This window comes from Pristiophorus japonicus, chromosome 13 (genome assembly GCF_044704955.1).
Source record: "Pristiophorus japonicus isolate sPriJap1 chromosome 13, sPriJap1.hap1, whole genome shotgun sequence".
Lineage (NCBI taxonomy): Eukaryota > Metazoa > Chordata > Chondrichthyes > Pristiophoridae > Pristiophorus > Pristiophorus japonicus.
In genome coordinates, this window is record NC_091989.1 from 195,770,704 (window position 1) to 195,797,334 (window position 26,631).

The 26,631-nt window shown below is 45.7% G+C and overlaps 1 protein-coding gene across 6 annotated transcripts in view; it reads right to left on the reverse strand.

Moving 5' to 3' along the window:
- Nucleotides 1-284: 284 nt before the first annotated feature.
- zc3h18 (zinc finger CCCH-type containing 18) overlaps nucleotides 285-26,631 on the reverse strand; it is a 142,927-nt gene continuing 116,580 nt past the window's right edge. For all 6 annotated transcript variants that reach the window (XM_070898346.1, XM_070898349.1, XM_070898350.1 and 3 more), the window contains 6 exons: nucleotides 22,735-22,875; nucleotides 21,805-21,971; nucleotides 13,083-13,258; nucleotides 12,346-12,442; nucleotides 2,406-2,511; nucleotides 285-1,033 (listed from right to left, as the gene is read on the reverse strand). In XM_070898346.1, the coding sequence (XP_070754447.1) occupies nucleotides 808-1,033; nucleotides 2,406-2,511; nucleotides 12,346-12,442; nucleotides 13,083-13,258; nucleotides 21,805-21,971; nucleotides 22,735-22,875 (913 nt within the window). In that variant the 3' untranslated portion in view covers nucleotides 285-807. The remainder of the gene's footprint in view (nucleotides 1,034-2,405; nucleotides 2,512-12,345; nucleotides 12,443-13,082; nucleotides 13,259-21,804; nucleotides 21,972-22,734; nucleotides 22,876-26,631) is intronic.

Consider the following 26,631-nt stretch of genomic DNA (forward strand, 5'->3'; position numbering starts at 1 on the left):
AGACTAGGTGGCTAATCAAAACTGTTCTGAATCTTCACAACTAGGAAATCCTTTATTAAAAGTCATGTAAAAAAGAGTCAATCCTGAACATTTATCTCCCCATTCAATGCAATTACTCTGCCCTCCCAGCTTCAGATGTTATCAGCGTATATAAAATGCTTCAGCGCAACATCTCAGTTGTGTGTGTTAACCGAATAATCTTTTGAAAAAGTCCTCAGTCTTCAACCTACACATCCTACACAACCATAAGGTGTGTGCACAAGATTAAAATAATCTGAAAAGTGTAAAATAAAAGAATGAATATTTATTTGGGAAGCCGAGAAGAACAAGTTTGCCCAAAAAATGGAGGGGGAAGAGAAAGCAGCATTTGACAGCACATTCACCTGCTCTCCGGTAACACAGTATGTATATGTGGGAATTCCTTCAGACAACACACACACTAAGAACTTCTAAAGCAGTGTAAAAGGTGTGGCTTCTCTAGGGCCCGATTCCACGTGTTCAAGTCCAGTCATTGACTGTACGGTTTGAACCGATTTCCCACCGCAGCGTCAGTTTGTGTTAAATACGGAATAAAGTTCACAGTCTGCAGCCATCTCTCCACTTTGAGAAGAAAAAAAAAATGACGGCACTGCAGCTAAACTGCAGCCGTCGCCCACTGGGATGTCAGGAGGTTGTCGGATGGCAGTGGGGTGCCCAAGGAGCCCCCAACATGGCTACTTCCTGAAAAAATCACGGATTTAATCATTGAAAATACTGACAGCTGTCTCTAAATCAACAGACTGCGGTCCCGCGTCGATTGGTTCACAGCTACTGCACCTTGCCAGGGATCTTGGCTCGTTTGCGGGCAATGGCATCCTCCACAGCTTTCAGCTGCTTCAGCAGCTCCTCCCTGCGCGACAACGTGTTGGATTTGCTGGATTTTGCAGAGGATGCAGAGGTGGCAGAGGCTGCTGTGTCGTGGGACTTGCTGGAGCTCGAAGACACACTAGTCACTTTGCTCGAGACCTTGGACTGGGGCGAAGGTGGCCGTTTTCTAAAAGGGGAGGGGGGAAAAAAAAGGTTTAAATACATGCAGTCATTCTCGTCTGAAAACTTTCTTTCAGTTGTTCTTGGGATGCAAGACTATGCTGGAAAGCCAGCATTTCTTGCCCATTCTTTGATGGCCCGAGGACAGGAAGAGTCAACTACATAAGCAAGGGACCGGAGTCATGTGTCGGCCAGACCGGGTAAGGATAGCTAGCTTCCTTTTCCGAAGGACATTAGTGAACCAGTCGGGTTTTTATAACATTCTTTATGGTCATTTTCTGGTGCCAGCCCACTGTTGAGCAGATTTACTGAACTTGTCATCATGGGGCCTTGGACCTGTGTCTAGTTCCATCACCACTGTGTTTAGTTCCATCATCTACTGAAGAAATGCATCTAGATTTTACACTAGCTGTGATGGCTCCCACTTGAAGTACAATGGGCATGAAAGTACAGTTCAACAAGGAGTAGAACTGGCTACACTTTCTATCTGATTCACACCTGCTAGAAAACTGCTGGGCACTGGTTTCTAGGGTGCCAAAGCAGGGGCCACCCTGTAAAGAGCCACAAACCTCTCCACTCGAGGACGTATTCTGGGGAGGGGTGAGGGCATAAGAGAGGGAGGGACGACAGGAGCTGTTCACTCACTAGCTGGTCAATTCTACAGCAGCACTGGCAGAGGGCAGAGCCCAGAGCACTGATCTCTTGAACAAAAAGCAAAATACTGCACGTCAAACAAGATCAGAAAATGCTGCAGAGACTCAGCACGCCAGGCAGCATCGGTGGAGAAAACATCCGACACACGCTACCTGACCTATCAATTGCTTTCTGGTTTTGCACCAATCTCTTGTTCTGCAACACAACACAAGGGGGAAGAGGATGAGCAAATAAATGATTGATTGGAACTTCAATGAGCTGCAACATATGTCTCAGGGCACAGCTTCCACCTGCTGTTCCAGTATCTGCCCCGCTATACTAACTCACCTCCAATGTGCTTTGCTTTTATTATCCATTCATTTAAAACTGCGTTAGGTCAGGTACAACACAAGCTCAAGTGAAACGCAGCACTCATACTTGTCGGTATTTATGCAGCAATCTGATGCTTCACCACATCGGCTCAACATTTGTGTGTTTCATACACACACCTGCTCCAATGCCATTCCTGAAACCCGTTTCAGGATTTACAAGAGCCCACATCAATGTGTGACTGCAGGCTGGAGACAGAGCCCTTCTCTTGATCAGTGTTCCATCACACTGTACACCTTCCCATCAGCAGACAAAAGTTCACCCTCTGCAATGTAGCCCAGACGTTTTAGGACGCAAACTTGGTGAAGTTGTCCTCAAGTTAATACACTGTTGGTGTCACTTGTGTGTGCACTTACCGGTCTGCTTGGGCAGGAGATGATCTCATCATCGCTGGCGCTCGGCTACTTGGACGATCACCCTTTGGTGATGGTGGCCTTCCAAATGACTTCCGCTCACGATGCCCTGAAACAGACAAACCGGTATTTGAGAGAAATACTGACAGCACTGACATATGAAGAAAGACTGGATCGACTAGGCTTATATTCACTGGAATTTAGAAGAATGAGAGGGGATCTCACAGAAACATAAAATTCTGACGAGATTGGACAGGTTAGATGCAGGAAGAATGTTCCCGATGTTGGTGAAGTCCAGAACCAGTGGTCACAGTCTAAGGATAAGGGGCAAGCCATTTAGGACCAAGATAAGGAGAAACTTCTTCACTCAGAGAATTGTGAACCTGTGGAATTCTCTACCACATAAAGTTGTTGAGGCCAGTTCGTTAGATATATTCAAAAGGGAGTTAGATGTGGCCCTTACGGCTAAAGGGATCAAGGGGTATGGAGAGAAAGCAGAAATGGGTTACTGAAGTTGCATGATCAGCCATGATCATATTGAATGGTGGTGCAGGCTCGAAGGGCCGAATGGCCTACTCCTGCACCTATTTTCTACGTTTCTATGTTTACATAGACGGACATCGCATAGCAACACTAAGAGATACACAGACCTACACCACATAGCAACACCAAGAAAGTACTAAAGTGCCACACAAGAGGTCATGAAACAAAATTAGGGCTCATGGGATTGGGAGTAATTTACTACCATGTATTGAGGATTGGTTAACGGACTGAAAACAGAGTGGAGAAATAAACAGGTCATTTCGAGTTGGCAGGTTATAACGAGTGGGGTGTTGCAAGCATTTGTGCTGGGGCCCCAGCTATTCACAATCTTTATCAATGATTTGGATGAGGGGACCAAATGTAATATATTCAAGTTTGCTGATGATACAAAGCTAGGTGGGAATGTAAGTTTTGAGGAGGATGCAAAGAGGCTTCAAGGGGATATAGACAGGCGAAGTGAGTGGGCAAGAACATGGCAAATGGAATATAATGCGGAGAAATGTGAAGTTACCCACTTTGGTAGGAAAAATAGAAAAGCAGAGTATTTTTTAAATGGTGAGAGATTGGGAAAGGTTGGAGGGACCTGGGTGTCCTTGTACATGAACCACAAAGTTAACAAGCAGGTACAGCAAACAATTAAGGCGGTAAATGTTATTTTGGTCTTTATTACAAGAGGATTTGAGTATAAGAGTAAAGATGTCTTACTGCAATTATATCGGACCCTGGTGAGACCACACATGGAGTATTGTGTACAGTTTTGGTCTCCTTACCTAAGGAAGATATACTTGCCATAGAGGGCGTGCAACCAGACTGATTCCTGGGAAGGGGAGGGGGAATTGTCCTATGAGGAGAGATTGAGTAGACTAGTCCGAAATTCTCTAGAGTTTAGAAGAATGAGAGGTGATCTCATTGAAACATACAACATTCTACAGGGCTTGACAGGGTAGATGCTGGGAGTATGTTTCCCCCCGGTTGGGGAGTCTAGAACCAGGAGTCACAGTTTCAGAATAAGGGGTCGGCCATTTAGGACAGAGATGAGGAGAAATATTTTCACTCAGAGGCTGGTGAATCTTTGGAATTCTTTACCTCAAAGGGCTGTGCAGGCTCGAGTGCATTCAAGACAGACATCGATAAATTTTGGATATTAAAGTTATCAAGGGATATTGGGATAGTACAGGAAAGATCATCAGCCATGATCTTAATGAATGACGAAGCAGGCTCGAGGAGTTGAATGGCCGACTCCTGCTCCTATTTATGTTCCCATCTGTGTAATCTCCTCCAGCACCAGATGGACCCCACCTGAGATGTCTGAGCTCCTCTAATTCTGCCCTCTTGCGCATCCCTGATTATAATCGCTCAACTATAGGTGGCCCGGCCTTCTATTGCCTGGGCCCCAAGCTGTGGAATTGCCTCTCTACCTCTCTTTCCTCCTCCAGGACCCTCCAGAAAACCTACCACTTTGACCAAGCTTTTGCTCACCTGGCCTAATTTCTCCTTATGTGGCTCGGTGTCAAATTTTTTGTCTCAATGCTCCTGTGAAGTGCCTTGGGATGTTTCACGACGTTAAAGGCGCTATATAAATATAGACGCTTTGAGATTAACATCGCCGCCCTAAGCAAGACCCGACGGGCAGGGGAAGGCCAGCTCAAGGAACAAGGTGGAGGTTACACCTTCCTCTGGAAAGGGAAATCAGAGGAAGAACGCCGCCTCCACGGAGTGGGCTTCGCCATCAAAAACGAGCTGGTCAACCACCTCAAAGACTCCCCCTGCAGGGTTAACGAACGCCTCATGACTCTTTGACTCACCCTATCCTGGAATCAATGTGCCACAGTCATCAGTACGTACGCCCCAACACTCGATGCAACAGATGAGACCAAAGAGGGTTTTTACTCCAACCTCTCAAAATTCCTGTCCCGCGTCCCCGCGGGCGACAAACTGATCCTCCTCGGTGACTTCAACGCCAGGGTTGGCAAGGACACAGACCTCTGGGGTGGTGTGTTAGGCAGAGAGGGAGTAGGGAAAGCCAACTCCAGCGCTACCCTACTCCTGACAAAATGTCTAGAACATGAACCTATCACCAACACTTTGTCCCGCCAGAGGGATAAATACAAGGCATCGTGGCAACACCCTTGCTCCAAACACTGGCACCTACTCGACTATGTCATCGTTCGAGCCAGGGATCACAAGTATGTGCGTATTAGCCATGCCATGACAGGAGCTGACGACTGCTGGATGGACCACCGCCGAATCTGATCCATCATTGACATCAACATAGCCCCCAAAGCGGAGGGGGCAGCAGAAGCAGTGCCGCACAAAAGTCAATGCCGGGGCATTTAAAGATCCTGCTAAGAGAGCCTTACACAGTCAGCGCCTCGCAGCTAACCTGGCGTGCCTTGATGACCCCGAGACGCAGAGTGCCCACAGCGCTTGGTCTGCCCTCCATAACCAGTGGCTGCAAAGAGACACTCGGTCACTCAACCAGGAAACACCAGGATTGGTTTGATGAGAATGATCAGGAGATCTAAAAGCTAATAGATTGCAAGTGCAGGGCATTTCTGAGCCTTAAACAACAACCCAACTCGGGAGCAGCAAAACAGCATTACAGACGGCTCAAGGCTGAGGTCCAACAAAAAACCCGGGACCTAAAGAACAGGTGGTGGATGGAGAAAGCACAGGAGATACAGCAGCTGGCCGACAGCCATGATGTGCGAGGATTCTTCATCGCAGGAGAGGCCACCTATGGTCCAAAGACCCAAGGCCCCACCCCACTGTTGGCCAAGAATGGGGAAACACTCATCAAGGACACTGAGGCAGTCAGGGCCCGCTGGAAGCACTTCGAAGATCTCCTCAATCGACACTCTGCCTTTGACTCGAGTGTTCTCGACTCCATCCCGCAGCATGCTACCCGCCACCACCTCAGTAAAACCCCAACACTGCACGAGGTAGAAAAAGCCATAAGACAGCTTAAAAACAACAAGGCTACAGGAGCGGATGGAATCCCGACTGAGGCATTGAAGTATGGTGGAGAGGCACTGTTGGCGCGAAGACATGGCCCCATCTCTCTCATCTGGAGGGAGGAGAGCATGCCGGGAGATCTCAGAGATGCAATGATCGTGACCATCTTTAAAAAAGGGGACAAGTCCGACTGCAGTAACTAGAGAGGAATCTCCCTGCTATCAGCCACTGGGAAAGTTGTCGCTAGAGTCCTCCTCAATTGTCTTCACCCTGTGGTCGAGGAGCTCCTCCCGGAGTCACAGTGCGGATTTGGTCCCCTATGGGGCACAATGGACATGATTTTTGCAGCGCGACAGCTGCAGGAAAAATGCAGGGAACAGCGTCAGCCCTTATACATGGCCGCCTTCGACCTTACAAAGGCCTTTGACACTGCTACCCACGAGGGTCCAGGGAGTGTCCTCCTCCATTTTGGATGCCCCCAAAAGTTCGTCACAATCCTCCGCCTGCTCCACAACGACATGCAGGCCGTGATCCTTACTAACGGATCCATTACAGACCCAATCCATGTCCGGACTGGGGTCAAACAGGGCTGCGTCATTTCCCCAACCCTCTTCTCAATCTTCCTCACTGCCATGCTCCACCTCAGTTAACAAGCTCCCCGCTGGAGTGGAACTAAACTGCAGAACCAATGGGAACCTGTTCAACCTTCTCCAGGCCAGGTCCAAGATCACCCCAACCTCTGTTGTCGAGCTGCAGTATGTGGACGACACCTGCGTCTGCGCACATACAGAGGCTGAACTCCAGGACATAGTCGATGTATTTACTGAGGCGTACAAAAGCATGGGCCTTACACTAAACATCCGTAAGACAAAGGTCCTCCACCAGTCTATCCTCGCCGCACAGCACTGCCCCCCAGTCATCAAGATCCACGGCGCGGCCCTGGACAACGTGGACCATTTCCCATACCTCGGGAGCCTCTTAACAACAAGGGCAGACATTGACGACGAGATTCAACACCGCCTCGGAGTGCGCCAGTGCAGCCTTCAGCCGCCTGAGGAAAAGAGTGTTAGAAGACCAGGCCTTCAAAACTGCCAAGCTCATGGTCTACAGGGCTGTAATAATACCCGCCCTCCTGTATGGCTCAGAGACATGGACCATGTACAGTAAACACTTCAAGTCGCTGGAGAAATGCCACAACGATGTCTCGCAAAATCCTACAACTCCCCTGCGAGCACAGACGCACCAACATTAGCATCCTCGACCAGGCCAACATCCCCAGCATTGAAGCACTGACTACACTTCATCAGCTCCGCTGGGCAAGCCACATTGTTCGCATGCCAGACACGAGACTCCCAAATAAAGTGCTCTACTCGGAACTCCTTCACGGCAAACGAGCCAAAGGTGGGCAGAGGAAACGTTACAAGGACATTCTCAAAACCTCCTAATAAAATGTAACATCCCCACCGACATCTGGGAATCCCTGGCCAAAGACCGCCCTAAGTGGAGGAAGTGCATCCAGGAGGGCACTGAGCACCTCGAGTCTCATCGCCGAGAGCATGCAGAAATCAAGCGCGGGCAGTGAAAAGAGCATGTGGCAAACCAGTCCCACCCACCCTTTCCTTCAACGACTATCTGTCCCACCTGTGACAGAGACTGTGGTTCTCGTATTGGACTGTTCAGCCACCTAAGAACTCATTTTAAGAGTGGAAGCAAGTCTTCTTCGATTCCGAGGGACTGCCTACGATGATGATAAATAAAGTTGTTGTTGTTCTTATGGAACACACAGATCGACCGACCAAGAAATACACCGCTTGGCAACACCAAAAGATATACAGACTGACATCGCTTAGCCAAGCGAAGAGATACACAGACTGACATTGCATAGCAACACCAAGAAAACACTAAGGTGCCACACAAGAGGTCATTAAACAAAATTAGGGCTCATGGGATTGGGGGTAATATACTAGCATGGATTGAGGATTGGTTAACGGACCGAAAACAGAGTATAGGAATAAACGGGTCTTTTCGAGTTGGCAGGATGCAACTAGTGGGGTGCCGTAAGGATTTGTGCTTAGGTCTCAGCTATTCACAATCTATATCAATGATTTGAATGAGGGGACCAAATGTAATATATCCAAGCTTGCTGATGATACAAAGCTAGGTGGGAATGTAATTTTTTTTTTTTAAGGAGGATGCAAGGAGGCTTCGAGGAGATATTGTTGGGCGAAGTGAGTGGGCAAGAAAGTGGCAAATGGAATATAATGTGGGGAAATGTGAAGTTATCCACTTTGGTAGGAAAAATAGAAAAGCAAAATATTTTTTAAATGGTGAGGGATTGGGAAATGTTGGTGTTCATCAGAGGGACCTGGGTGTCCTTGTACACCAATCACTGAAGGTTAACATGCAGGTACTGCAAGCAATTAAGAAAGCAAATGGTATGTTGGCTTTTATTACAAGAGGATTTGTGTATGAGTAAAGATGTCTTACTGCAATTACATAGGGCCCTGGTATATAGACCACACCTGGAGTATTGTGTACAGTTTTGATCTCCTTACCTAAGGAAGGATATACTTGCCATAGAGGGAGTGCAATGAAGGTTCTCCAGACTGATTCCTGGGATTGGGGGGAAGGGAATGTGGGGAATTGTCCTATGAGGAGATACTGAGTAGACTAGTCCGATATTCTCTAGAGTTTAGAAGAATGAGAGGTGATCTCATTGAAACATAAAACATTCTTACAGGGTTTGATAGGATAGATGCAGGGAGGAGGTTTCCCCTGGCTGGGGAGTCTAGAACCAGGGGTCACAGTCTCAGAATAAGGGGTTGGCCATTTAGGACTGAGGTGAAGAGAAATTTCTTCACTCAGAGGCTGGTGAATCTTTAGAATTCTTTACCCCAAAGGGCTGTGCAGGCTCAGTCATCGAGTATATTCAAGACAGAGATCGATAAATTTTGGATAGTAAAGGAACAAGGGATATGGGGATAGTACAGGTAGTAGAGGTAGATCATCAGCCATGATGTTAATGAATGGCGGAGCAGGCTCGAGGAGCCAAATGGCCTACTCCTGCTCCTATTTTTATGTTCTTCCTATCTCTGTAATCTCCTCCAGAACATCCCCCCGCCCCCCCGCCGAAGATGTCTGCATTCCTCTAACTCTGCCCTCTTGAGCATCCATGATTATAATCGCTCAACCATTGGTGGCTGGGCCTTCTGTTGCCTGGGCCCCAAGCTCTGGAACTCCCTGCCTAAACTTCTCCATCTCTCTACCTTACTTTCCTCCAAGATGCTCCAGAAAACCTACCACTTTGACCAAGCTTTTGGTCACCTGCCTTAATTTCTCCTTATGTGGCTCAGTGTCAAATTTTGTGTCTCATAATACTCTTGTGATGCATCTTGGGAAGTTTCACTCCATCAAAGGCGCTATATAAATAAAAGTTGTTCTATGAAACACAGACCACCGCATAGTTACATCAAGAAATACACAGACTGACACTGCATAGCAACACCAAGAAATATACTATTTACAGAGATCACCAGCACCGGTTAAACCTGTGCCATAAATTTAAAATCTCCGCACTGGTCCCTCTCCAAAGCAGTATGAGCTTAGGAGAGTGTTGATAACATTTTCCTTAATCACAGGAGCTGGGGGCAGGAAGGTTCGGCAAAAAAAATCAGAGTTAAGCCCAATGGTGCACAATGGAGCAGTGACTGGGTAGTGATCAGGAGGGAGACTGGTTGACTGGCGATTTGGAGTGATCCTGCCACTGCACTAAGATCAATTCATGCAGCACAAAGCAGGAACCAAACCTCTGACTATGTTTGTGTCAGTGTGCACAACTTGGTGCATTTAACTAGCTGGATCCTCTTCAAATATTTAAAATAAAGTTACTCAATCCTCCGGCTGAAGTTTGTGCTGAGAAGGAGACAGACCATTTTTTAAGATTAGGAATTCACAGATCTGACCTTGCACCTACAGCCACTGCACAGGGCGAGAGTCTAATGTGCATCATCTATACTTTCAAACAAAATCATCTGCCCTCAGATTAGAAACTGGACTGAAATAATGACATTCGAGCTGCTGTACTAAGCTTTAAGATGTTCTTTGCATCTTTTAATTTTGCACTATTGGTAGGTAGGTTTTTTTTAAAATCACAATTCTCACTGATGGGCAAAGACACTTGGGAGGGGCCACCAGCACCAGGACCCTCATCAGTTACACAGAATTAGACACCCTCTTAATTTTCTTCCTCATTAAATCATCAGGCAGCACTTTTAAACTGTAAATTTGTTTAGTATTTAAGAACTTCCATGTACCATCCATTGATAAGTACGAGATAATACATTTTGGAAGGAGAATGAGAAGGCCACATACTCCTTGGAAAATAAGTGTCTAAATTATAACGGCCCTATTTAAAAAAGGAGGCAGACAAAAAGCAGGAAACTATAGACCAGTTAGCCCAACATCTGTGGTTGGGAAAATGTTGCAGTCCATTATTAAAGAAGCAGTAGCAGGACATTTGGAAAAGCAAAATTCGGTCAGGCAGAGTCAGCATGGATTTATGAAGGGGAAGTCATGTTTGACAAATTTGCTGGAATCCTTTGAGGATGTAACGAGCAGGGTGGATAAAAAGGAATTAGTGGATGTGGTGTATTTGGACTTCCAGAAGGCATTTGACAAGGTGCCACATAAAAGGTTACGGCACAAGATAAAAGTTCACGGTGTTGGGGGTAATATATTAGCATGGATAGAAGATTGGCTAACAAACAGAAAACAGAGAGTCAGGATAAATGGTTCATTCTCGGGTTGGCAATCAGTAACTAGTGGTGTGCCACAGGGATCAGTGCTGGGACCCCAACTATTTACAATCTCTATAAACGACTTGGAAGAAGGGACAGAGTGTAACGTAGCCAAGTTTGCTGACGATACAAAGATGGGAGGAAAAGTAATGCGTGAGGAGGACACAAAAAATCTGCAAAAGGACATAGACAGGCTAAGTGAGTGGGCAAAAATTTGGCAGATGGAGTATAATGTTGGAAAGTGCGAGGTCATGCACTTTGGCAGAAAAAAAATCAAAGAGCAAGTTATTATTTAAATAGAGAGATTGTAAAGTGCTGCAGTACAGCGGGACCTGGGGGCACTTGTGCATGAAACACAAAAGGTTAGTATGCAGGTACAGCAAGTGATCAGGAAGGCCAATGGAATCTTGGCCTTTATTGCTAAGGGGATGGAGTATAAAAGCAGGGAAGTCTTGTTACAGCTGTACAGGGTATTGGTGAGGCCACATCTGGAATACTGTGTGCAGTTTTGGTTTCCATATTTATGAAAAGATATACTTGCTTTGGAGGCAGTTCAGAGAAGATTGATTCCCGAGATGAGGCAGTTGTCTTATGGGGAAAGGTTGAGTAGGTTGGGCCTCTACTCATTGGAATTCAGAAGAATGAGAGGTGATCTTATCGAAACGTATAAGATTATGAGGGGGCTTGACAAGGTGGATGCAGAGAGGATGTTCCCACATAGGGGAGTCTAGAACTAGAGGGCAAAATCTTAGAATAAGGGGCCGCCTATTTAAAACTGAGATGAGGAGAAATTTCTTCTCTGAGGGTTGTGGATCTGTGGAACTCGCTGCCTCAGAGCAGTGGAAGCTGGGATATTGAATAAATTTAAGATAGAAATAGACAGTTTCTTAAATGATAAGCGAATAAGGGGTTATGGGGAGCGGGCAGGGAGGTGGACCAGAGTCCATGATCGGATCAGCCATGATCATATTAAATGGCGGAGCAGGCTCAAGGGGCCATATGGCCTACTCCTGCTCCTATTTCTTATGTTCTTATGTTAAATGGGGTAGAGGAAGAGAGCGATCTGGGGGTTCAGATACATAAATCACTAAACGTAGCAATGCAGATTAATAAGGCCACAAAAAAGCAAGCAAAACACTGATGTTCATTTCTGAGGGGATAGAATTGAAAAGCGGAGAAGTTATGTTAAACTTGTGCGCAGAACCTTGGTTAGACCACACTTGGTGTACAGTGAACAGTTTTGGTCTGCATATTCTAAAAAGGATATGGAAGCACTGGAGATGGTGCAAAAAAGATTTACTAGAATGATACCAGAACCAAGAGGTTATACCGATCAGGAAACATGGAAGAGGCTGGGGCTCTTTTTTCTAGCAAAGAGAAGGCCGAGAGATCTTTGAGGTTTAATTCGGTAGATGTAGCGATGATGTCTCCACTTGTGGGAGAGATCAGAAACTAGGGGCCATAAATATAAGATTGTCACTAATAAATCCAATAGGGAATTCAGGAGAAACTTTACTCAAAGTGGCTAGAATGTGGAACTCACTACCACTAGGACCATTCAAGCGGAAGCTAAATAAGCACATGAGGGAGAAAGGAATATTTCACAGCTCGTACTCTACAACCTAGGAGAATTGCGTGATATTACAAACCTCTTTCTGGAGACAGGGCAACCCGTTTGGAAGGCGGAGATGATGGCCTCTCCTTATCAGAAGGTTCATATCGTTTCCTGGTGCCCTTATCGGCAGGCTGAAATAGACAAAAGCGTCAATATCTCCACAATGCAGTTATAGATCACACTCAGACTTGCTGCACTCACGCCTCAAACCCCTGACTGGACACGCACGTCTCAACTCCCTGATGGAACGCTACCTGATTAGTGAGAGAAGGGGAAACAGTTCAGTAATTAGGGAATTCTGGGCGTCTCCAATCACCAACTATTGCTGAATCAGTGTATGCGGCACAAAACCCTTTCCGCATTTGGCCGGAACTGTGCGAACTTAAGAGAGGCAGCTTGGATCAAACAGAGAAACTCCTCAGCTTCTCGAGTTAGCGCGAAGTAGGAAGCTGTACAACAATTCCTGGGTTTAAACAGTATTTCTTGCCACAGCGCTGGAGGGGGTGAGTATGTATCTGTACCCCCAGATCTCTCTCTCTTCCTAGCCACTTCAAATAGAAGCAAGGGTCTGGATTTACTCCCATCGGATTCTGTCTTGATTCATCAAAGAATCACAGTCGAAATCTGCCCCCTTCACTCACTCTCCCAGCAGCTGCTGCTGGTGTCCGACACGGAAATATTTGGAACAACTGCTGAGCAGAGAGTTTGGGATGGTTTTCCAGCTCCATCATCCTTTACTTCAGTGAAACTGTACACAGAAAGCAACATTACCTTTAGCAGCGTCAGTTTAATGTCCTTGTGTGCGCTGTAGACAAGCTGTGGGGGTTTGCTGATCTGGGTGGGTTTTGGTGTGGAGGAAGATGATTTCTGTGGCTGTGGTGGAATCTCACGTTTCCGTCTCTCCTCCCGCTCCTTATCCCTTGGAGTCTCCTCTCTCTTGGGTTTCACTGAAAATGGATTGAAATGGTTTAGTGTTGCTCCTTCAGTGACTCAACTAGAGGGGACGTGAGCGAGGTAGGCAAAGAAAACATGAAACATTAGATATTATTACTATTAAGGAAACATAACAAATTTGGGATCATCCTTGCTCAAATTGATGCATATTGAACTGGCCAGGAATGCTTCAAGGAGTGTGCAAATTAGTTGACAGGTTTGCATTCAAAACAATAGCAAAAAAGCAAATAATTGGCTGTAAAGCATTTTGAACACAAGATCATGGCTGATCTTTGACCTCAACTCCACTTTCCCACCCGATCTCCATATCCCTTGATTCCCCTAGAGACCAAAAATCTATCCATCAAGTCTTGAATATACTCAACAATTCAGCACCCACAGCCCTTTGGGATATAGAATTTCAAAGATTCACAACCCTGTAAGTGAAGAAATTCCTCCTCATCTCAGTCTTAAAAGGCTGACCTCTTATCCTGAAACTATGCCCCCTAGTCGTAGACTCTCCAGCCAGAGGGAACAACCTCTCAGCATCTACCGTCAATCCCCTCAGAATGTTATATGTTTCAATAGGATCACCTCTCCTTGTCCTAAACTGCAGAGAGTAGCCCAACCTACTCAATCTCTCCTCGTGGGCATCCCCCCTCATCCCAAGGATCAATCTGATAAACCTTTGCTGCACCGCCTCCAAGGCAAGTATGCTCTTCCACAGATAAGGAAACCAAAATCGTGCACAGTACTCCAGGTGTGGCCTCACCAAAGCTCTGTGCAATTGTAGCAAGACTTCCTTACTCTTGTACTCCAATCCCCTTACAATAAATGCCAGCATGCCATTTGCCTTCTTTATTGCTTATTGTACTTGAATGTTAACTTTGTGTTTCCTGTATGGGGACACCTAAATTTCTAACACCAGCATTTAATACAAAAGCAAAATACTGGAAATCTGAAATAAAAACAGAAAATGCTGGAAATACTCAGCTGGTCAGGCAGCATCTGTGGCGAAACAGAGTTAACGAGGCCCGAGGATTTTTCTGTCCTCGGCCTCCTGCACTGTTCCAATGAAGCTCAACGTAAGCTCGAGGAACAGCACTTCATCTTTCGATTAGGCATTTTACAGCCTTTTGGACTCAACATCGAGTTCAACAATTTCAGATCATAATTTCTGCCCCTATTCTTTTTCTCTTCTCTCATGTCAGCTGATGATGATTCTGCCATTCCCATTTACACCTGATCTAGAGTCATCTTTTGTTTCTTAACTTATCCTATTACCATCTCCTTTTGCCTTGCACAATTATCCCTTTTGTCATTTAATCGTTCCTGCCTTCCACCCTGTCAAAGACCTTCCCTTTTTTTCTTTCCTCCCTTCCCCCGCCCCTTTACTTACTTAAAAATCTGTTAGATCTCTAACTTTTTGCAGTTCAGATGAAGGGTCATCAACCTGAAATGTTAACTCTGTTTCTCTCTCCACAGATCCGCTGAGTATTTTCAGTATTTTCTGTTTGTATTACCAACATTTAATAGTTTCTCACCATTTCAAAAAGTGTTTTTCCATTCTTCCAACTATAGTGAATAACCTCACATTATACTCCATCTGCCACCTTATTGCCCACTCACTTAACCTGTCTATATCTCCGTGTCCTCCTTACAGCTTACTGTCCCACCTAGTTTTGTATCGTCAGCAAACTTGGATACATTACACTCGATCCCTTCATCCAAGTCATTAATATAGATTGTAAATTGTTAAGGCCCAAAGCATTGATCCTTGCTGCACCCTACTAGTTACAGCCTGCCAACTGGAAAATGACCCGTTTAATCCCCAAGTCTCTGGTTTATGTCTGTTAACCAATCCTTTATCCATGCCAATATATTCCCCCAACCCCATGAGCCTTTATCTTGAGTAACAACCTTTTATGTGGCACCTTATCGAATGTCTTTTGGAAATCCAAATATACTACATCCACTGGTTTCCCTTTATCTACCCTGATAGTTACAACCTCAAAAACCTCACAAATTTGTTAAACACGATTTCACTTTCATAAAACTGTGTTGACTCTGCCTTCTAAGTGCCCTGTTACCACTTCCTTAATAATGGATTCCATTATTTTGGACATCCTGAGGACATGAAAGGTGCTATATTAATGAAAGCTTTTTCTTTCTCTCATAAATGAATTACATGATCTTTCTCAGTAGTTTAATGGATTAGGACTTTAAAATGCATTCCAACATTCCTCATTAGAGGGCAGCTGTACTACCAGATCTTTGAATGATAGGTGTCTGACTGAAAGGAGCAACGATGCAGACGACAATGAGGAACTTGTCCTTCACTCCACGCCTTTGAGCAATGTTTCCCCCCCTCCAATGTGCATGGCTGCGCACCAATTGGGAGTCCCGCGCAGGCTGCTCAGCAGCTGGAAGATACTGCGCTGCAAATTTAAAGGGACCGTATATTAGAGGGAACATTGGATATGAGTGAGATAAGGATTGAGTGCAGGTGAAAAAAAATCAAATCTGCATCTCGCCACTCAGTGATACCACATTCTAATTACAAAGTCCATCGAGTATTTTAAAACTTCAGATTGTAGCAGGAGATAAAATAGAAAGCAACCAAGAACGGCCGTGGTTCTCTCCTCCCACTGGTTTCTTAGAACTGTGCAGTGGGAAGTTTACTCTGTGTGGTGTGTTACTCATGCAGTGTGGCTCGTATTAAATCTATACAAGTATTAATCATTTTCAGTCCTGTAGAAAAGTAGCACGTACACTGACCACAAATCGAGATGAGATGTGTAGAAACTGCAAGTCAACCAAAAGGGTTTCAACAGTGATGTGAGGAAGCACTTCTTCATACAAAGGGCAGTGGATTTTGAAATCTCGCCCCAAAAGCCTGTGGATGCTGGGGGTCAATTGAAAATTTCAAGACTGAGATATAGATTTTTATTAGGAAAAGTGTAATGGATCAATTGCGGGTAAATGGAGTTGAGGTACAGATCAACTATGATCTAACCGAACAGTCTCGAGGATCGAATGACCTAATCCTGTTTCTAAACATGAAACCAGAAATCTGAGCTCACAATGTATAGAAAGAATTTACGGGATTTACACATATCTTGCCCAGCAAATGCCCTCACAACTCTTGCGCCTGATAAAAGCTGTTGGGGAGGGGTTAATATGGCAGGGGAATGGGAACTTATGCAGGGAGACAGAGGGAAGTAGAATGGGGGCAGAAGCAAAAAATAGAAAGAAGAAAAGTAAAAGTGGAGGACAGAGAAACCCAAGGCAAAAATCAAAAAGGGCCACATTACAGCAAAATTCTAAAAGGGTAAAGTGTGTTAAAAAGACCAGCCTGGAGGCTCTGTGCCTCAATGCGAGGAGTATTCGTAATAAGATGCACAGGCAGCAATTAATGAATATGATATAATTGGCATCACGGAGACATGGCTTCAGGGTGACCAAGGCTGGGAACGCAACATCCAGGGGTATTCAACATTCAGGAAGGATAGACAGAAAGGAAAAGGAGGTGGGGTAGCATTGCTGGTTAAAGAGGAAATTAACACAATAGTAAGGAAGGACATTAGTTTGGATGATGTGGAATCGGTATGGGTGGAGTTGCGGAATACCAAAGGGCAGAAAACGCTAGTGGGAGTTGTGTACAGACCCCAAACAGTAGTAGTGAGGATGGGGACAGCATCAAACAAGAAATTAGAGATGCGTGCAATAAAGGTACAGAAGTTATCATGGGCGACTTTAATCTACATATAGATTGAGCTAACCAAACTGGTAGCAATACGGTGGAGGAGGATTTCCTGGAGTGTATTAGGGATAGTTTTCTAGACCAATATGTCGAGGAACCAACTAGAGGACTGGCCATCCTTGACTGGGTGATGTGTAATGAGAAAGGACTAATTAGCAATCTTGTGCGAGGACCGTTGGGGAAGTGACCATAATATGGTAGAGTTCTTTATTAAGATGGAGATTGACATCTAATTCAGAGAATCGGGTCCTGAACTTAAAGAAAGGTTAACTTCAATGGTATGAGACGTGAATTGGATAGAATAAACTGGCAAATGATACTTAAAGGGTTGACGGTGGATAGGCAATGGCAAACATTTAAAGATCACATGGATGAACTTCAACAATTGTGCATCCCTGTCTGGAGTAAAAATAAAACGGGAAAGGTGGCTCAACCGTGGCCAACGAGGGAAATTAAGGATAGTGTTAAATCCAAGGAAGAGGCAAATAAATTGGCCAGAAAAAGCAGCAAACCTGAGGACTGGGAGAAATTTAGAATTCAGCAGAGGAGGACAAAGGGTTTAATTAGGAGGGGGAAAACAGAGTATGAGAGGAAGCTTGCTGGGAACATAAAAACTGACTGCAAAAGCTTCTATAGATATGTGAAGAGAAAAAGATTAGTGAAGACAAATGTAGGTCACTTGCAGTCAGAGTCAGGTGAATTTATAATGGGGAACAAAGAAAGGGCAGACCAGTTGAACAAATACTTTGGTTCTGTTTTCAAGAAGGAAGACACAAATAACCTTCCGGAAATACTAGGGGACCGAGGGTCTAGTGAGAAAGAGGAACTGAAGGAAATCCTTATTAGGCGGGAAATTGTGTTAGGGAAATTGATGGGTTTGAAGGCCGATAAATCCCCGGGGCCTGATAGTCTGCATCCCAGAGTACTTAAGAAAGTGGCCCTAGAAATAGTGGATGCATTGGTGATCATTTTCCAACAGTCTAGTGACTCTGGATCAGTTCCTATGGACTGGAGGGTAGCTAATGTAACAACACTTTTTAAAAAAGGAGGGAGAGAGAAAACAGGTAATTATAGACCGGTTAGCCTGACATCAGTAGTGAGGAAAATGTTGGAATCAATTATTAAGGATCAAATAGCAGCGCATTTGGAAAGCAGTGACAGGATCGGTCCAAGTCAGCATGGATTTATATAGGGGAAATCATGCTCGACAAATCTTCTGGAATTTTTTGAGGATGTAACTAGTAGAGTGGACAAGGAACCAGTGGATGTGGTGTATTTGGACTTTCAAAAGGCTTTAGACAAGGTCCCAGATAAGAGATTGGTGTGCAAAATTAAAGCACATGGTATTGGTGTACTGACGTGGATAGAGAACTGGTTGGCAGACAGGAAACAGAGTCGGGATATATGGGTCCTTTTCAGAATGGCAGGTAGTGACTCAGTGCTGGAACCCCAGCTATTTACAATATACATTAATGAAGGAATTGAGTGTAATATCTCCAAGTTTGCAGATAAGCTGGTTGGCGGTGTGAGCTGTGAGGAGGACGCTAAGAGGCTGCAGGGCGACTTGGACAGGAGGTTAGGTGAGTGGGCAAATCATGGCAGATGCAGTATAATGTGGATAAATGTGAGGTTATCCATTTTGGGGGCAAAAACACAAAGGCAGATTATCTGAATGGCGGCAGATTAGGGAAAGGGGAGGTGCAACGAGACCTGGGTGTCATGATACATCAGTCATTGAAAGTTGGCATGCAGGTACAGCAGGTGGTGAAGGCGGCAAATAGTATGTTGGACTTCATAGCTAGGGGATTTGAGTATAGGAGCAGGGAGGTCTTACTGCAGTTGTACAGGACCTTGGTGAGGCCTCACCTGGAATATTGTGTTCAGTTTTGGTCTCCTAATCTGAGGAAGGACGTTCTTGCTATTGAGGGAGTGCAGCGAAGGTTCACCAGACTGATTCCCGGGATGGCAGGACTGACATATATGAGGAGAGACTGGATCGACTGGGCCTGTATTCACTGGAGTTTAGAAGGATGAGAGGGGATCTCAAAGAAACGTATTAAATTCTGACGGGACTGGACAGGAAGAATGTTCCCGATGTTGGGGAAGTGCAGAACCAGAGGACAGTCTAAGGATAAGGGGTAAGCCATTTAGGACTGAGATGAGGAGAAACGTTTTCACTCAGAGAGTTGTTAACCTGTGGAATTCCCTACCGCAGAGAGTCGTTGATGCCAGTTCATTGGATATATTCAAGAGGGAGTTAGATATGGCCCTTACGGCTAAAGGGATGAAGGCGTATGGAGAGAAAGCAGGAAAGGGGTACTGAGGTGAATGATCAGCCATGATCTTATTGAATGGTGGTGCAGGCTCGAAGGGCCTACTCCTGCACCTATTTTCTAGGTTTCTATGTTTCTATATCAAAAACATGATTAAAATAAAATTAAAAAATATATATTTATGTTAAAACCCTGCCCACTCAGGTAATTTTATTTTAAACCATAATTAAAACTTTTTAAAAATTGGCAATTTTCTTTCTTTAAAAAACATTTCCATCAACTTTCATTTCAATAGTGTATTTACGTGAGGTGTTTAAAAAAAAATGTTTAATGTATTGTTTGGGTGTGTTTCTCATTCATAGTAACAGGAGTTTCCGACTTACGAAACTCCTATAATTATGAATGAGAAAATACTTTACCGTGATTGGGTGTCCAGGCTCACGTGATTCCTGCGGACGTCCCAACGTGAACACGCTCCGTTGCTCAAGAAGAGGAGGCTTCGAATCCAGGATCTCTGGCGGGTATTTGACTAAAAGGTAAGTGCGCATCTTCTCTTGTATTGTTAGTTGAATGCTCACAGGAGGAAGAAACAGGGATTTCAGGGCCAATATTTTTTTGTAATCTAAGCAGCTGCATTGTTACTTTCTGTTTCATGAGCTCATGTCATGTTTGGGAATTCCATTTTTCTGATGTTTTGCTTGGTTAAAGCTACAGTATGACCCTGTTTAAATATTTGAATTATTACATCAACACCCAACAAATAACCCAAGCGAATGCATCATCAATTACCGTCAGTATTGAACTAGCAGGCCCCTGAACCTTGAACTAGACGTTATGCACATATACACAGTCTGTTTCATGCCGTCTCGTTGGAATGTTTAGCAGCTTCCCAACACTTGGCTGTAGAGGAAATGATAGAGTTCTGCGATAGTTCGTGGAGATCGGTCACTTCAAACCCGGTGACTAGCACCTCTGGCCTGAATCAGAGCACTGATCCATTGCATAAACTTCCTGAAACCCAACTCTTTTCATCCTGGTCTCTGCACAGCCAGTTATACCACTTTCCCCAACTATCTGGCAACCGCAGGTATGTCCATTCTTCCAGCAACCGTTCTCTCGGACTTTTGCTGGGTGTGTTTCTACAGGTACTGGCAGGACTCCAACATCTTACCCAAGTGCCCAGTGTTAATGTGTGACTGAGTGTTGGCTGGCTGTTTAACAACATAACCAATAGGAGCAGGAGTAGGTCATTCGGCCCCTTGAGGCTGCTCCGCCAGTCAATAAGATCATGGCTGATCTGACCATAGACTCGACTCCACTTTCCTGCTCACTCCCCATACCTTTGACTCCCTTATTGTTCAAAAATCTGTCTATCGCCACCTTAAATATATTCAATAACCCAGCCTCAACAGCTCTGAGGTAGAGAATTCCAAAGATTCACGACCCTCAGAAAAGAAATTCCTCCTCATCTCTGTTTTAAATGGGCGACCTGAAACTATGCTTCCTAGTTCTAGATTCCCCTACGAGGGGAAACATCCTCTCTGCATCTACCCTGTCAAGCCCCCTCAGAATCCTGTATGTTCAATAAGATCACCTCTCAGTCTTCAAAACTTCCAATGAGTACAGGTTCAACCTGCTCGTTACATCCTCAAAGAATTCTCGTAAATTTGTCAAACATGATTTCCCCCTTTCATAAAACCATGTTGACTCTGCTTGATTGAATTACGATTTTCTAAATGTCCTGCCACTACTTCCTTAATAATGGATTCCAACATTTTCCCAGTGACAGATTTTAGGCTAACTGGCCTAGTTTCCACAATAGATGGCCTGTTCCCTATGTGTGAACTGCTGGTGAGGACAGGAACGGTAGCACAGTGGTTATGTTACTGGACTAATAATCCCGAGGCCTGGACTAATGATCTGGAGACATGAGTTCAAATCCCACCACGGCAGCTGGGGAATTTAAATTCAGTTAATTAAATAAATCTGTAATAGTATCAGTAATGATGACCATGAAACTAGGGAAGGAAATCTGCCAACCTTACCTGGTCTGGGCCTATATATGACTCCAGGCCCACAGCAATGTACTTGACTCTTAACTATCCTCTGAAATGGCTACTCACCACCACATTCTCGAGGGCAATTAGAGATGGACAATAAATGCTGGCCTTGCCAGCCAGCGATACCCACATCCCATGAACGAATAATTTTAAAAACGCAACTTTCCAGCAGGGTCTGGATTGCAAACCCTGGTTAATAATTTTCCCTCCCTGGCTCAGGGGTACGGAGGTGAAGTGCAGAACCACCACTGACACTCTGCTGAAATCAGCAAACTCAACACAGAACGAGGCTTGAACCTGGGCCTTCTGCCCTGCAGAACCGGGTGCCGCTGTACACCTTCGGTCATGAGGAGAACTCAACAACTCCAGTCCGCACAGGAGTAATTGCAATTTAAGATGACCCAAGTAGCACCTCTGCAGAGGGAAAATCCAATTCAATAAATATTTCAAGAGGAGGTATGCACCTTTTTCCTTCTGCTTCTGCTGCTGAGCAGGGGCTTGTGATCGGGAGCTGGCGGAGGACACAGGACTGGCCAAGTCTGCATACATGTTCTCAGAGTCGGCACTTCTCACAGAGCTGCTGCTTGACGATGCACTTGACACGGATGACACACTGCTCACACTGAGGGACCTGGAACAAAGATGAACACTTTAAAACACTTCCATTTCATGTAGGGTGTGCTGGGTCCCAATGCAGCACCATGGCCACAGCAAGTTCCTGATCGCAGCCACATCATCAAAACTGGAGGTTTCCTTAACAGTCAGAGAGGAGAGTCTCAGTTTTGACTCTGCTCTCACATCCGCTTGCACTGACACCCCAGCAGCTTCACTTTGAGCTGAGCTGGCAGAGGCAAGCTGCCTGCCCAATGCAAGGTCGAAAAGGAATGATACCGGCAGGGCTGCCAGTTTATTTTGTTTCCCCCCCACACAGATTGTGACCCTGTAGAATTACATTCCCTCACGACTGCCTGGCAATTCTGTCTGCATACATTTTTTTAAACACTAAGTGTATTTGTATATTATAGGAATTTTATTTTCACCTCTCCCATCCAGTTCCAGAGGAGTGCCCATCCTCCAGTACTCTGCCGAAGTGGCCATTATTCATGCCAGTACTGGCAGGCTATTCAACAACAGGGATATCACAACCCGAGCCTGTCGTGGACATCCACACAGCAGGCTAGCGATCGGAGCAGGAATTCTTTCTGATTTCTCTCTCCTCTAATCCAAAGTTCTGAGGCCAATTGCAGAGCCCTGAACTACTGCTCCTGCAGTTGCGCACTCATCTTTCAGCAACACACACTGTGCCCGGTGAGGACTGTGGCAGGACCATTATTTACCAGAAAGGCTTTTATAAAAGCTGATGCACATTGCAGCCAATAGAAACCCTGTTTCACCTGGACCGGTGGGAACCTGATGCAGATCGGGAGCCAGAGGCTGATGTCGACCGAGACGCTGAACGAGAATGTGATCGTGAACGAGAGCTTGATCCACTATAGCTGCTACCACTGTCACTTCCAGTGCCACTTGCTGTCCGCCTGCATAAGAGGGAAGAGAAAGTTTAGGTTTTATTGATCAGACAAAAGGAGGATTTGAGATATTGACCATATTTATGCAGGGAACGATGCAGAAGAACAAGGGATGATCTAAAGAAATGTTTCCCCAGTCTGGTCAGACTCTCTGCAGTTTCCTTCTCACGTTTCATTCTAACTGGAGAGAAGAAACCAGGCATTTACACTGCTTAGGTGTTCCACAGCGCTTCACAGTCAATAAATTACTTTCGAAGTGTAGTTACAGGCAAATGTTGCAGATAATTTTATGCACAGCAAAGTATCACAAACAGCAATGATAAAAATGATCAATTATTCTGCTGGTGGGATCAATGTAGATCCCCCCTGCTCTTATTTGAAAAGTGCCATAGGATCTTTTATGTCCACCTGAACATGCAGGTGGGGTCTTGGTTTAAAGTCTCATTCGAAAGATACCTCTGGCAATGTAGCACTCCCTCACTTCTGCACTGGAGTGCCCGCCGAGATTACGTGTTCAAGTACTAGAGTGGGACTTGAACTCACAACCTACTGACTCAGAGGCAATAGTTCTATTGCGGAGCCAAGCTGTCACTTTACCCAATTCATTACAATGGATTTATTTAAAGCCTTGTTACTGGACTGACCAATTTTTGCAATTGTCCAAACACCAAAATATCGTATGCTGTGGTCATGTGATTTTCTGTGCTTAAAAAAAAAAACTAAAACCCAAATTTATATCTAAAGTTCAGTTCAGGGATTCGTACTTTCCTCTCCGAACAATTTAAAAGGTGAAGAAAGAATAAGAGATGGAGGGCATGAGGAGGGAGCTCCAAGCAGCAGAAAAAAAAGTTGGGACCAGTAGCATAGTGGTTAAGTTATGGGACGAGTTATCCAGAGGCCTGGACTAATTTTCCAGTTCACTAATGTCCTTTAGGGAAGGAAATCTGCTGTCCTTACCCGATCTGCCTATATGTGACTCAAGATCCACAGCAATGTGATTGACTCTTAACTGCCCTCTGAAATGGCCCAGCGAGACACTCGGTTGTAAAACACCGCTACCCATGGAAGAACAAGAATAAAAGCGGACGGACCACCCGCACTGACCTCAGCACTGGACACGACACGGGACACCCAGCCCAGTTGAACCTGCAAAGTCCTCCTCGCCAACATCTGGGGACTTGTGCCAACATTGTCCCACAGACTAGTCAAGCAACAGCCTGACATAGTCATACCAAAGAGTCATACCTTTCAGCCAATGTCCCAGACTCCTCCATCACCATCCCCGGATATGTTCTGCCCCACTGGCAGGACAGAGGCACCCGAGGTGGCGGCACACTGCTAAACAGTCGGGAGGGAGTGGCCCTGGGGGTCCTCAACATTGACTCCGGATCCCATGAAGTCTCATGGCGTCAGCTCAAGCATGGGCAAGGAAACCTCCTGCTGATTACCACCTACCGCCCTCCCTCAGCTGATGAATCAGTGCTCCTCCATGTTGAACACCACTTGGAAGAAGCACTGAGAGTAGCAAGGGCACAGAATGTACTCTGGGTGAGGGACTACAATGTCCATCACCAAGAGTGGCTTGGTAGCACCACTACTGGCCGAGCTGGCCAAGTTCTGAAGGACAAAGCTGCCAGACTGGGCCTGCAGCAGGTAGCGAGAGAACCAACACGAGGGAAACCTCGTCCCACCAATCTACCTGTCGCAGATGCACCTGTCCATGACAGCATTGGTAGCAGTGACCACCGCACAGTACCGTCGTCACACTGAGGACACCCTCCATCGTGTTGTGTGGCATGACCACCGTGCTAAATGGGATAGATTCAGAACAGATTGAGCACATCAAAACTGGGCATCCATGAGGCGCTGTGGGCCATCAGCAGCATCAGAATTGTATTCCACCACAATCTGTAACCTCATGGCCCAGCATCCCTCACCCTACCATTACCATCAAGCCCGGGGACCAAACCTGGTTCAATGAGGAGAGTAGAAGAGCATGCCAGGAGCAGCACCAGGGGACCTTAAAAATGAGGTGCTGGGGAGAACCTGGGGAAGCTGCAACACAGGACTATAGATATATATGCTAAAAGTTGAAAGCAGCATGCATATAGACAGAGCTAAGAGATCCCACAATCAACAGATCAGATCAAAGCTCTGCAGTCCTGCCATACCCAGTCGCAAATGGTGGTGGACCAGTAAACAATGAATGGGAGGAGGCGGCTCCATGAATATCCCTATCTTCAATGATGGCAGAGCCCAGCACGTGAGTGCAAAAGACAAGGCTGAAGCGTTTGCAATCACCTTGCCAATTGGATGATATCGGCTTCCTCCTGAGGTCCCTACTATTACAAAAGCCAGTCTTCAGCCAATTCGATTCACTCCATGTGATATCAACAGCTGAGCGCACTGGATACAGCAAAGGCAATGGGCCCAGACAACATCCTGGCTGTTGTACTGAAGACATGTGCGCCAGAACTAGCCGCGCCTCTAGACAAACTGTTCCACAACACTGGTATCTATCTAACGGTGGAAAACTGCCCAGGTATATCCTGTCCACAAAAAGCAAGACAAATCCAATCCGGCCAATTACCGCCTCATCAGTCTTCTCTTAATCATCAGCAAAATGATGGAAGGTGTCATCGACAGAGCTATTAAGTGGCACTTGCTCATCAATATCCTGCTCACCGATGCCCAGTTTGGATTTCGCCAGGACCACTCGGCTCCAGACCTCATTACAGCCTTGGTCCAAACATGGACGAAAGATTTGAATTCCAGAGGTGAGGTAAGAGTGACAGCCCTTTACATCAAGGCAGCATTTGACCGAGTGTGGCATCAAAGAGCCCGAGTAAAACTGAAGTCAGTGGAAATCAGGGGGAAAACTGGCTGGAGTCATACCTAGCACAAAGGAAGATGGTTGTGGTGGTTGGAGATCAATCATCAGAGCCCCAGAACATCGCCATAGGAGTTCCTCAGGGCAGTGTCCTAGACCCAACCATCTTCAGCTGCTTCATCAATGACCTTTCCTCCATCACAGGGTCAGAAGTGGGGATGTTCGCTGATAACTGCAGAGTGTTCAGTGCCATTTGCATCTCCTCAGATAATGAAGCAGTCCATGCCCGCTTCAGCAAGACCTGGACGACATTCAGGTTTGGGCTGATAAGTGGCAAGTAACATTCGTGCCACACAAGTGCCAGGCAATGGCCATCTCCAATAAGCGAGAGTCTAACCACCGCCCTTTGACATTCAACGGCATTACCATCGCCCACCATCAACATCCTGGAGGTCACCATTGACCAGAAACTTAACTGGACCAGCCACACAGATACTGTGGCTGCAAGAGCAGGTCAGAGGCTGGGTATTCTGTGGTGTCTCCTCAAAGCCTTTCCACCATCTACTAGGTACAATTCAGGGGTGTGATGGAATACTCTCCAACTGCCCGGATGAGTACAGCCCCAACAACACTCAAGAAGCTCGACACCATCCAGGACAAAGCAGGCCGCTTGATCGGCATCCCATCCAGCACCTTACACAAGAACATAAGAAATAGGAGCAGGAGTAGGCCATTTGGTCCATCGAGCCTGCTCCGCCATTCAATATCATGGCTGATCTGATCATGGACTCAGCTCCACCATCCTGACTTGGAAATATATCGCCGTTCCTTCATCGTCACTGGGTCAAAATCCTGGAACTCCCTCCCCAACAGCACTGTGGGAGCACCTTCACCACACGGACTGCAACGGTTCAAAGCGGCGGCTCATCACCATC